This window comes from Sinocyclocheilus grahami, unplaced genomic scaffold, assembly GCF_001515645.1.
Source record: "Sinocyclocheilus grahami isolate Dianchi unplaced genomic scaffold, SAMN03320097.WGS_v1.1 scaffold134.1, whole genome shotgun sequence".
Classification (NCBI taxonomy): Eukaryota; Metazoa; Chordata; class Actinopteri; order Cypriniformes; family Cyprinidae; genus Sinocyclocheilus; species Sinocyclocheilus grahami.
Window position 1 is genome coordinate 2249784 of NW_015505313.1, and position 12770 is coordinate 2262553.

At 35.1% G+C, this 12770-nt stretch overlaps 1 protein-coding gene across 2 annotated transcripts in view; it reads left to right on the forward strand.

Annotated features, from left to right (window-relative positions):
• The window catches only part of prkd1 (protein kinase D1), a 37862-nt gene extending 31955 nt beyond the window's left edge, over positions 1-5907 (forward strand). For both annotated transcript variants that reach the window (XM_016279862.1, XM_016279863.1), the window contains 5 exons: positions 238-399; positions 591-689; positions 1371-1638; positions 3782-3867; positions 4887-5907. In XM_016279862.1, coding sequence (XP_016135348.1) covers positions 238-399; positions 591-689; positions 1371-1638; positions 3782-3867; positions 4887-5105 — 834 coding nt within the window. In that variant the 3' untranslated portion in view covers positions 5106-5907. The remainder of the gene's footprint in view (positions 1-237; positions 400-590; positions 690-1370; positions 1639-3781; positions 3868-4886) is intronic.
• Positions 5908-12770: the final 6863 nt, after the last annotated feature.

Genomic DNA, 12770 nt, shown 5'->3' on the forward strand with positions numbered 1-12770 from the left:
CCACTGTATATATATATATATATATATATATATATATCATTCTAAAGACATAAAAATAGAAGAATAGAAATAGAATATTTATTTATTTTAATAATAACAAATATAATAGATTATTATTACTATTATTATTATTATTTTATTTTTTTTTATTAAATGTCAATATTACAGTATTGACAATTTTGGAATTGTTATAATTAATATAGATGTTAATACAGATGTCACATATGTCTTATGTAGAACCTCCACCATCCCGGCATCGTCAACCTTGAGTGCATGTTTGAGACACCAGAGCGTGTCTTTGTTGTCATGGAGAAGCTCCATGGCGACATGTTGGAGATGATACTGTCAAGTGAGAAGGGGAGGCTGCCAGAACGCATCACTAAGTTTCTCGTTACGCAGGTTCGTCTCACAGGCACTGTGTTTCGCACACTCTTGACTTCAGCCCAACAATGGCAGAATCAGTACACACAATCCCATATAAATATTTAAAGCGAAAATAAATGGTAAAGCTGGACCTTTGCTTTTGCATTTCTTATTTATGATGTTTTATACCACATTATAATAATAACAGCATTCCACTCTTTTCCTAGATTCTCATCGCTCTCCGCCACCTTCACTTCAAAAACATTGTTCACTGTGACCTCAAACCTGAGAATGTTTTGTTAGCCTCCGCTGACTCTTTTCCACAAGTGAGTAAAATCCGAACAGAACGAGAAGCGACAACAAAAGAAAGGAAATATTTGAATGAAGTGAGGCCACACCGAAATTAACATAAATGGATCTGTTTTTGTAAATGTGCAAGAATAAAAGATGGTAATTATAGCGTTCTCATGGTGTGTTCGAGGCATAGGGTTGTGTGTGTCTCTACATTCTAATGAAAGATTTCTAAATTATCCTCCCATTGTTTCTTCTGTCTGCTGCACGAGCTTGTCTCTGGAAGCTCTCAAGCAGAAAGATGACTCACTGTTTGAGCGCAGGCAAACATTTTGGAAGAATACTAAACAAATCACTGCGTGTCATTTACAAATATTTGGCAAAGGTGGAAGCAGAACTAGAGCTGTCAACATCTGAGCTCGGTTCTCGTGTCCTCAGGTGCTTGTTGCTGTGCGCAAATGTTTCAGAGGTGGAAAGTGTAGATCAGCAGGAGATACATTGTAACCACATCCAACTGGGTGATAATTTCACTTGACTTTCGTTCAGACCGTGACAACTGATCATTACGGCGTCTGTGGTGTTAAAAGCTAGCGCAAGAACAAAAGGATGTTATTTTTTTGGTCTTTTGTGCATCTCAGTCCTAGTCAAGTAAAATAGCCAATTCCTCCCCGTGTCTGCTTATTATGAAGCTCATTATTCGGTGGTTTGTCTTGCAGGTGAAGCTGTGTGATTTCGGTTTTGCACGTATTATTGGTGAGAAGTCTTTTAGGCGTTCGGTGGTGGGCACCCCGGCGTACCTCGCCCCGGAGGTGCTTCGAAACAAGGGCTACAACCGCTCGCTGGACATGTGGTCGGTGGGTGTCATCGTCTATGTCAGTCTCAGTGGAACCTTCCCATTTAATGAGGATGAAGACATTCATGACCAAATCCAGAACGCTGCTTTCATGTACCCGCCAAACCCCTGGAAAACAGTCACCCCAGAGGGTAAGTTTTGGGGAGAACGGATAGTATGTGGCACAACCTTCAATGAATGTGGAATGAAGAAGGTAAAGTTGTGTTTAAAGGTATTGTTCACTCTGAAAATGAAAATTGCTTCATTTAATCACCCTCATGCCGTTCAAAACCAATAATATATTCTGAAAAGCTTCTCAGTGTTTTTTGTCCAAACAAGTCATTAGGGTCCAATGTAGGGGTTGACCGATATGCATTTTTCAGGCCCGTTGCCAATATGATTATTACAGATCATGTAGACAGATAACCGATATTTTGAACTGATTTATATGTCTGGTGTAAAAACTGGTGTCAAAATTAAGAATAACAAGGGCTTTCTTTAAATACCTTTAAATTATTTTATTGGCAAATCGGTTTTGAAAATGGCCGATATCGATAACCATAAACATGCTTAATATCGGTGCCGATAATCGGTCGACCCATAGTCCAGTGTTGTTCTGAGCCCCCTTGAATTTAATGATATAGACAAACATTTTCATATAAATCATCTTTTGTTTTCCATAGAAGAATCAAATGCATGTTTTGCTGAGGTAATACATTTTTATTTTTAGGCAAACTATCCCTTTAACAACAAAACATTTAGTCTCCGATCCGATTTTGTAGTAAATACATTGAAAAGGTTGTGAAATACTGAAATAACTATTTAAACCAAGTCAGAAGTTGTATTAACATAAGCTGGAAACGATTTAGAATACAATACGTGTGTTAATACTCAAAATGTAAGGGTTAATCCAGGCACAGAGCTATTTTGCGAATCTAACCTCACATGGCCAGCTGTATGCGAATAACCTTATTAGACTAGTTATTACGAATTAACTTCCATTAGCTAATGTACGAATATGACCTCATTGCACAAGAAATGCTATTTCTAGTAAGCCTGCTACTGATATGCACCTATTTATGTGACGTTAAACTCTATTTTGAAGTCATACTTCAGCTTGATGTTCCTACTGAAGCTCTTAATTATCGCCGCCCTGTGACTGTACACATAGATGACCTCAACTCACCCAAATCATTTCTGCATAGCTTGCGGTTCATGATCTAGGAAGATACAGTCAGTATTAATTCAAAGTAAAGGCTTGAATTGAGGTCTACGATAGGTATTATTTACCTTTAAGTCATATGCAATCTGTATGAATAGAACTGACCTCCATCTCATTACCTTAACTAGATTTTTGATGCCCTCATATTTGACCCTGTTTATTCACTAATGCCCTCCTTCTTCCTCATTAAAATAGCAAGAGAACTAGAGACCACACTTTACTTACTTAAGAACACAGGCAAATGGAACAAATTATTCACATAGATTTTTTTTTTTAATATAGTTTGGTTGGTATCAAGTATGGCCATTTTAACAATTACTTTGTTTTTAAAACTGTTTTAATTGAATTTGTTCCTGTTTACTGTGAAGTGAAAATATTTAAGTGCCATAACAAAGAGTATCTGTTTCATAAAACAAATTGCAAAACAATTGGAGAAATTTCAGAACAAATTAGGTTAGATTTGTTTTTTTTTTACTGCAATGCATTTCATTGCATGTGCAATGGTAAATACACAGAATTTATATTTTTGGATTTTCTCTGTAAAAATATAATGTAAAAAATATAAATATCATTTTATATTTATATAAAAATATAAATTCATTATAATGTAATAATACATACTTGAAATAATTTTGACAAAATATGAAATGTATTATTTTTTTCAAAATGTATTTCAAAATTATTATTATAAAAAAAAGTATAGTGTAGTAACATTAAATGTTAAACTGTAAAACTAAGCTAATGGTAAACTGTGTAGATGTGGGAGAGAGAGGTGAAAGAGAAGGAAAGGGAAAAGAAAAGATGAAGAAAAGAGAGGGCAAAGGTTAAGAAAAGAGATTGGTGAGAGCGTGCTCAATTTTTGTTACGACCCATTCATGTGAATAATGCCAAACGATCCCTTAGACTAAAGCGCGGAGGCCTCAAGGTTAAGAAACTTTGGAGTGTCTCTGAAATTTGTGACCCCTGAAATAATGTTAACATGATGTTGGTTTTGCTCATTATCCTTCTGGACACAAAATTCTTCAGGTTTACCATCACAGCCTGATCACTGACAACCTGTTTTGTTGTTACAGCAATTGACCTCATTAATAACCTGCTGCAAGTCAAAATGAGGAAGCGCTACAGCGTGGACAAGTCTCTCAGCCATCCCTGGTTACAGGTTAGAAGATAATGACTTTTATATGCCCTGCGTAAAAATAAAAATATATGAAATGCTCACAAAAAACTTTGTTTACCCCCACAGTCACATTAGGCAACTGAAACAGGGGCACAATTACCCCCCACGTCTGTGTAAGAGAATATTAATGTCTTAACAAGGCAAGAATAACCGTTCAATGCCAGTGACTGGTCATATTAATTTATCATTTCTTACATGCATAGCATGTGATAGATATCACGCATTATAGGAAATGTGCAAAAGAGGTTTAGAAATGTTTATGACAATTATAATAACATGAACTGCTGTTCATGTGCTGCAATTTTTTCATCATGTTACAGCTTTGCTTTCGCCCATTTAACTTGTCGCAATAATTTCTTCCATTTCTACTCTATTTTTACATTTTCAAATTAACCTTTGAAAGACAGAGAAACAAACAACAGAGAACTGAATGTAATGTTTTCAGACACTTAAACTCCATGTTCATAGCAAATGAAAGTGTATTCTATTTTAAATTGATATTAAATGCAATTAGCTGAACTTTGAGTGTTTTTCTGACTCACTTCAGTAGGACTTCAGTACATCTTTATATGCAATATCATAATTACTTCTATTGGCTTTGAAACATGATTAAAATGTACTGGTGAATGTACTAACAAGCATTTATGGTCAAGTAAAATATACTAATAATGTCATTTATGTTGAAACTTGTATTTGAATATATTTGTAATTACACATTTGTCATTTAAGTTGCTATTTAAAATATATTTTAAAAATATTAAATAGCAAATGGAATATTATAATCAAGTACTTTACATTTGCTTTATTATGTTAGTCAACATGTCAAAACAAGTGTACTTCGAAGCACAAAAGATTATTAAAACAATGAAAAAATGTAGTACTTTGTGTTAAAATAGTCATGAAAATGTACTGCAATCTGAAGGTACAGACATATAGAAAGTGTTTTATTTATTTAACAGTGTGGAACGTTTTTGATCCCTAAAGATATATCTTTATGACAGGACTACCAGATGTGGCTGGACCTGCGGACTTTGGAGTGCAAAATGCAGGAGCGATATATCACCCACGAAAGCGATGATTTGCGCTGGGAGCATTTTGCTGAACAAAATGGCCTTCAGTACCCAGCCCACTTAATCAACCCTCATGCCGATGTCCGTGAAGAGGCGGAGTCTGACGAGCTCGTGATGGGCATGCTCAGCGACAGAGTCAGTGTTCTGTAAATTGCTGCCTGCCCCTTTAAGGGCACAACAACGGAACTCAAGCCAACTCTATACTGCAAAATCACCACTTTAGCCAACTGTAAATGCCTTGACAAATCCTAATAAAAGTACTGCACAATTTCATTTCACAGTACACTTACAGATCAAGCACAAATTGTATTATACACACAGTGCCTAAGCCACAAAAGCCAATCTAGCCATACACAGAAATACAATCAGACCCAAATATACTGTATAAAAAAATCTAAAACAATTGCACTTAAACTACTATGAACAAACATAACTTACAGGCTCCTTTTGTTCTTAAGGACTTTGGAGCTTAATCTTAGAATAAAATTATGTATTAGTATTAGTAGTATTATTTTTGCCATTACGCGGTCGAAAACACTGTATCAGCACTATTTGTATAACTCACAAAAGAAGTCATAATATATAAGAAATGTGTTATAAAATTAACTTATAAAGTCTTTTATTAACTAAATTATTCTGCTAAGAAATACCACCACAAAGGTTTTGGTGTGACCTGTTTAATTGATGATTACTTGACGAATGTATAGCGGAGAGCATTTATAGCTTTTGTGGTTTTGTGTTTATGTGCTTATGAATGTTGCGTGTGTGTGTCTGTCTGTCTGTGTGTGTGTGTGGTACTTTGGGGGTTGGTTATGTTAGTATTCTGTGCAAGTGTAAGACAACAAAACAACACTGCATGTGGACTGGAAACGTTTTTTTTTTTTTTTTTGCTTTCTTCAGAGATGTTGGAATAATAAAGTGCAGCTGGTTGTGTACGGTGTGTAAGTATTATGTGCTCATGACAGATTTTCAGTGTTTTTTTCAGTGTTCTCTTTAAGTGAGGATAAGAAGTGTAACACTGATATCAGCAATTCTGTCCAAATGGCTGATTAAATGTTAACAAATATTTCTTTAGTTATATAATTATGGGCTAGAATGAGTGCAAGTCACAGAATGGCAGTTTGGAAGATAAGAGCCCAAAGGTGAGTGATAAAGCCATAGTGCTTGAAAAAGATCATGTACTGTGGGCTAGTGTTTTTGGCACGCTGTTGCTTCATAGCCAAATCAAGAAGGTGTTATCTGCTGTCTGCCCTCAGGAAGAGGGGTTCCTAATCGACAGATGGCGCTGTGTGCTTATGCAGCATTAAAGCCTGCAAATGTGGTACGGTGGGACCATACAGTCTATGGGTGGGACACTACAAATCTCTCAACATTTTACAGACGGCTATAGAATTAGATTGGCAGACAAAATTAATACAACCAAAATCTAGTAATGTAATGGATTTGGCCTATTTACCAAATGTGAGTATTAGTATGGGAAGTTGTAATCAGTAAGGATATTTTAAGTATTTAAAAAAAAGAATAAAGTTGTGTTCGAATTTTTCGTGATTGAAAACGAGGCTGTGAAAGAAATATACGCCGTAGGCTACAGTGTGTTTAGTATAGCCTATGGACCTATTTTAATGCCATGATTTTCCACAACAAATTACACTTTTGTTTTTTTGTCAACAAGTTTCTAGTAGGCCTATTATTACATCACCTAATGATTGACAGCACAGCTAAAAACATTAGCTACAACATTTTGTAAAAACTGTCAATCGCGAAAAATTAAACATGGCATCAAAATATGGCCCATCTTTTTCAGTTTTTAAAATTCCCCGTATTATCACTTAAATCTCTTACGAAGTGAACAAGGAAACTATTATATTATTAGGATAATTCATTCACTCGTAGATTTTTTTTAATACTGTCTGTTTTAAACAGAGATTTTTACTTGTTACGTATAATGTAAACATCTTATTTTGCGCGACATTTGTTATCGTAACCTAGGCTAGATGTCGTTAAACGTTTTTCTAATTTCTATAATTTTCTCATTCCCATTTTTACACATTTAAATAGGCTGTATTGGCTATTGGCTACATATAGGCCATCCAGCTCGTCTCCAAACGCATTTTGTCAGGAAAACGCAAAAACGCGTTTTTCTAACATTTCCCTAACTTTTGCCCGTTTAAATAGAAAATGTTCCATTCTAAAACAGCAGTCGGTCTTTATGAATCATTTTTACACAACGCCATCAGCCTATTCCTGGACAAGAGCTAACGAGCTCAGACTGAAAGAAAGGGAAGAATCTTACAGATGGGCTGTCTATCGAGTTATGCATGATTTGAGTCTGTTTTTGCTCTCTCTCTCCCGAACTCCTCCCCACAATAGATGGAGAATAGAGCCAATAGTGCAGGTGTTACACGACCAAAAGGAAAATGCACGGTATATGAGTCATATCTCATTTAAAAACAAGAAATTCGATTGAAAACATGGATTGCTGAAATGTTTATTAATCTTTAATCTCTAAAAATAATTAAAGACAACAATAATTCAAATCTTTAATCACTAAAAATGATTATAGACAACATTAAAAATAAAAACCTATAGTGTAAAATAAAATAGATTAGGAAATTATATGGGTGAGATTCCATTAGTATTTTATCAAATATAATAAATTAATCAAACAGTCGATACTGATAGCTAAATAATTTTTCACAATGCTGAAAATAAATGTATCTATTATTCATTTAAAATAGGCCTCACTTTAAATCTACATTAAATGAACAAGTCTTAAAATGTCTCAGTAACAGAATGTCCACATTCGGAAGAGATTGTATTAGTCTTCTAAAATAAACAACTAGTGAAGAGCTTCATTTCTCAACAATAAAAACAGTTAAGAAACAAATACATTAACAGCGTTCAAATATGTAATATCCGCGTTTCCTGCAAGAAGGGGCAATAATCATGTAATATAAAAGCAATAAATGTATTAAATTATGCCTTAGTAGATTTCTTATTAACACATTTGTCTTTTTTTGCCTCTCATATATTATGTATCTGCTGGAGTTGCACATGTTTTCTAGGGAATGTGTACTCGGAAAATAGTTAGTATGCAAATGAAGAATCACAGCTTTGACAGCGAGTAACCATATGTTCTGCAATTGCATATTTAACAAAAAAAACAGGAGAGAGACAGACATATATCCTGAAAGGATTGTTGCCGTAGTAACTCCGTTTTTCTTCATCCCGGCTGCGTTGGCACAGACAATTTCACCAAAAGGAAAACAAATATAATAGTTTCGCACGTCTGAATTATTTGGTTCTGTCAGACAAAACACGCAAATATTTTCCCCGATTCTGTGTTGAGCAGCAAACATGAAACCAGACGGTGCAAAAAAAAAAAAAGCCGAATAAATGACTTTTCAGTTCACGAGTCAAACAGTTAGGCTGCTTCATCTCTTTGTGTGATATTAATTTCAAACGATAAAGCATACTTTCAGAAGTCTAAATATAAAAAGCAGCCATTCTGTTATAATTTATTGGTGAAACAGTAGCCTATATTGTATAGACTTTTTGTTGTAAATTGACATTTAATCAGCAATGTTTCAATTATCTATGACTGTATTATGCATAATATCTTTTACCTTGAATCAGAAATGTCTCGCTATACTGGACTGACTTAAGCGACCCATCAAATTCAATCTTGATTATGTGAAAACAGGTCAGTGTTGCGCGTGGCAGGTATCTGTGCAAAACATGCACGTGCAGCTGTGAGCTATACGCCGCGCGACAGCTTCATCAACCCCCAGTTATCCTCTGCTCCTGCAACGGAGGAAGTTAAAACATGTTAGAAAAATGTTTTGCTTTTATATTCAATTTGATATCAAATTCTTCCAGCTAGAAAAACATAATTCTGACCTGAGATATGTGCAAGACTATGGTCTCATCGGATCAAAGGATAGCTTTAACCTCAATCATAACGTTGCTATTTTTACTAAAGTACAATTGACATAATCAAAAATAAGGATAAAATATACATGATATCAAATAAAATGCAGAAGAAAGTTATGACCATACTCAAAACAATACAATAATTAACTAATGTTATGCTTGGTTTTATCCTCAGTTATATAAAAGGTATGTTTCTGATCATGTACTAATATTTAAATATATATATATATTAATAAACATGACAGTTAAATGGGTTCAAGACATTTTAAATGTATGTTTCTGTCTCATTATAACAATGATTACAGTGTTAAGGTAGAACGCTAGGGGACGCCAAAATAGAAACTGATACAGATCAGATATTGACAAACGAGTAAGTGTGTAAACAAATATATATATATATTTTTTTTTTTAAAGTAAAGAAAAACGGTTCAACAGAAATGAAATCATTATTAATTTATTATACATATGAATAATAAAAGCACAATAAATATACATGTAATTAATCATTCATATATTTTTGCATACTGCAAAAATGTTTTTATTCTTTTAGGCTATATCATTTATTTTTTGTGTCCACCATTTAAGGTTTCATATTTATGTGTCATGTTTTCAGTTTTAACGTGATTTTCTTCATTAGAAATAAAACCAAAGTGGTTAAAAAAGTGCAATAAACTCATCATTGCAGGTTGTCACTTTGACACATGCACTTTAATTTTTCTTAAAATGTAAGGTAGCAATTAAACTTAAGATTTGAAACTACAGTTCTAGTGGGTTGAATTTTTTTTATAGCCTATGGCCATACTGCATAAACTATTTTGTGCCTAATTATCAAACTGAGCAATATGTGAACAGTGTATTTGTGTATTTAGATGAATCCTGAGAAACAAGTTTTGCAAAACTTTCATCAGAGAACTAGCTCTCATGGCCTGCTTGTTACTTCACAGTGAGTGTACACCCGAAAACGTTCATTTTCGCTTAAAATATATCCTCCTGTTCTGAATTTCTCCATTGGGAAGTTGTTCAGCTGATAAATTAGACTAGCTAAATATTATGATAACCTTTTCCATCCTAATTTGTAGTGCAGCCTGCACACATGCTAGAATCAACATCAATTACAGTGCAACATTTCAAGTGCATGGCTCAGAGAAATGTCAGGGAGTCAGTGAAGGGGAACGTGGGGTGTTCGGGGTGGGAGTCTAGGTGGCCGATATACATTTCCACAAACCCCAACTCCTTACATTAATTCCTTACATCATCACCATTTACAGTGACCAAAATACTGTACGATCAACATCTGGTTCACCTATTCAAATCTCGAACGTGGCAAAGATTTCATTTAAACCCTGCTTATGCTTTTATGTTTATGTTGATCAGTTCAAAGTTGTTTAGGCAACAGTGCGGATAAGAGGCTCATGCAAATTTCTGCACAGATCGGTCATCCGGCTGTGTAAACTGTTTTCTCTAGCGAAGTAAGGAAACAAAAATAGCCCTGTTATTCCACCACACCCAACATGTTGCTAAATGAGGTTATTCTGGGTTGACAGAGCCCACTGCCTGGACCACTGAGAAGTCCCTCTGTGGTGGGAATTCAATAGTTGGCACCGGCGCACATACTCCAGCCTTGCACGCAATGGGCTCATAGCGGAAGTGGAGCGATGGTCGGGTCCATTTCCGCCCACTGAAACCCATCCCTCAAACAAATGACCACCCCTTCGTACTAACGCAGGCGAATGCTGTCGGCTATGGCACGCTCTGCTGGGATTGGGCAGAATGGATGCACAGGGATTCTCTGCGTGTTTGCGTGCTATGTGGTGGAGATTAGTGGGATTACAGACTTGGCAGAGGGTGGTGGTGGGAGATTAAAGGCCTTCCTCTGCACAGCAGGGCAATTTTAGTGCGGCTTCAGCAGGCGAGGCTGGACAGTCTTAACAGCAACATGAAATAAATGTGGTGTGCAGATGATTGCTCTGCTCCTGTAGAACTGACTGAACAGAAACCTCAAGCCAGACTTACTTTTGGCATTAAACAACAAACAGATTAGAAGTTATATCAGCCTACGTGTCAATGTAGGTCATGCACTGATGATTACAACGTGCATTCTTTTTCCTCACATGTAGCCGTAAGTTCATTCACTCTAAACCCGACCCTAACAATGCAATCCTACAGCTCAACACTTTTAAAGAGAACTTTAAATGCATTCCTTTACTTAAACATTTGCACCTGACCCGTTTCCTTATTAGCGACAAGCTTCTTAGACTAGCTGAAAGCATGTAATTATATAATGTTGTCAGGTCTTAACGTTAGGCGGAAATATGGCACCAGCAGATGCACATGACTTTAAAATATTATCAATCATAAGTATCATGTATTTGAACATTTTATGTGCAAATTCTGAACACTAAACTAGAGAACCTAACATAGTTTTCCATTTTTATAAATGTAGAGTAAAAGCTCATTTAAAAACTTAAAACTTTAAATAGCCCGTGCCACTTAATATGCTCAGTTTTTAAGCTAATTACATTTCATGTCACAGTGAAGCTAGGCCTTATAAAATAATAACACTATAAAAATATATAAAGCCATCAGATGAGTATTTGAGTATTTTATCAGCAAAATTCTTATCAATAAACTAGACAACCGTTTTAAAGATGCAAAGGGCTATAATTACGAACATAAAATCACAATATAATAGGCACATTTCAAAATCTTAGGTAGGAAAATACGGACATATTTCCAACAAAGTTTGGAGATATTACACCCTCCGAAAAAGTTTGGCATCAACAACAGACTTTTAATGGTTTATGATAGAATTGACTGGCATGAAACTTGTACGACTGTCACCAACTATTTAAAGAAAAAAGTATTCTTATTAAAGGCACAGTGAAAGAAATCTGATTTACAAACTTTGTTTATAGCCTGTGCCACTTAATATGCTCAGTTTGTAAGCTAATTACATTTAATTTAGGTTGCAGTGAAATTAGGCTTTATACAATAATAATGAAAAATCAACTAAATTGCTGAAACTTGTATTTTGATACTAATTATTACACTTCATAACACCCAGCAGTTGGGTAATTTTCATTTAAACAATGTAAACTAAAATTGCAAATAAAACAGAAGGCACAAGCTCTAAGGCAACAGGAAATCATTAATATAAAAATACGAATATTGATTTCTGGGAGAACTGAAGCATCTACAGAAAAGCCGGCAACTATGTAAAAACTCTCTAGGGATGTAACTGGTTGCATACAACAAATATGTTCTTATTTTGCACACACTGACAAAAAAGCAAAAAGTGATTAAATACTGGGTGTATTAAGCAAACTAACCCAAGGCAACTTTTCATGATTTTTATGCATCTGAAAAAAAAGCAGACGGGTTACGATCACTGAATATCTTTCAGAAATGAAATTGTGATGATATGACAGATGCTCCCGTTTTGAAATAATTAATCTATTATTTTTGCAAGTATCATGTGACAGTATGCCATTTGCCGTTTTACTTGTTGCTAGCATATGTGCAGGAGTTTTTCTCTCTTTTTTTTGTGATGACTGACAGCTCGTCTTTTTTTCCTCTTTGTTCTGTCAGTTTTGTCAACGGTTTAAAAGTTCTAAAACCTCTATTTGATCATTCGACATATAAAGGAGTTGGTTTTTGGAGGCAGTATTTCATTTCCTTTTTACACTCTGTACAATTCTCTTTCAGTGCCCTATTGTTTTGTCATTCACTGTCCATAGTTAAAATAACGCACCTGACAAGCAATCCAACCGCTCGGACCAAATTAGACATCATTTCTCACAGAGACAAAAAAGCCTGTCTTTCTAGGCTCAAAATGTCCTCTTCATTTGAAGTTTCCGATGATTTGGTCAGTGTGTTTTTAAT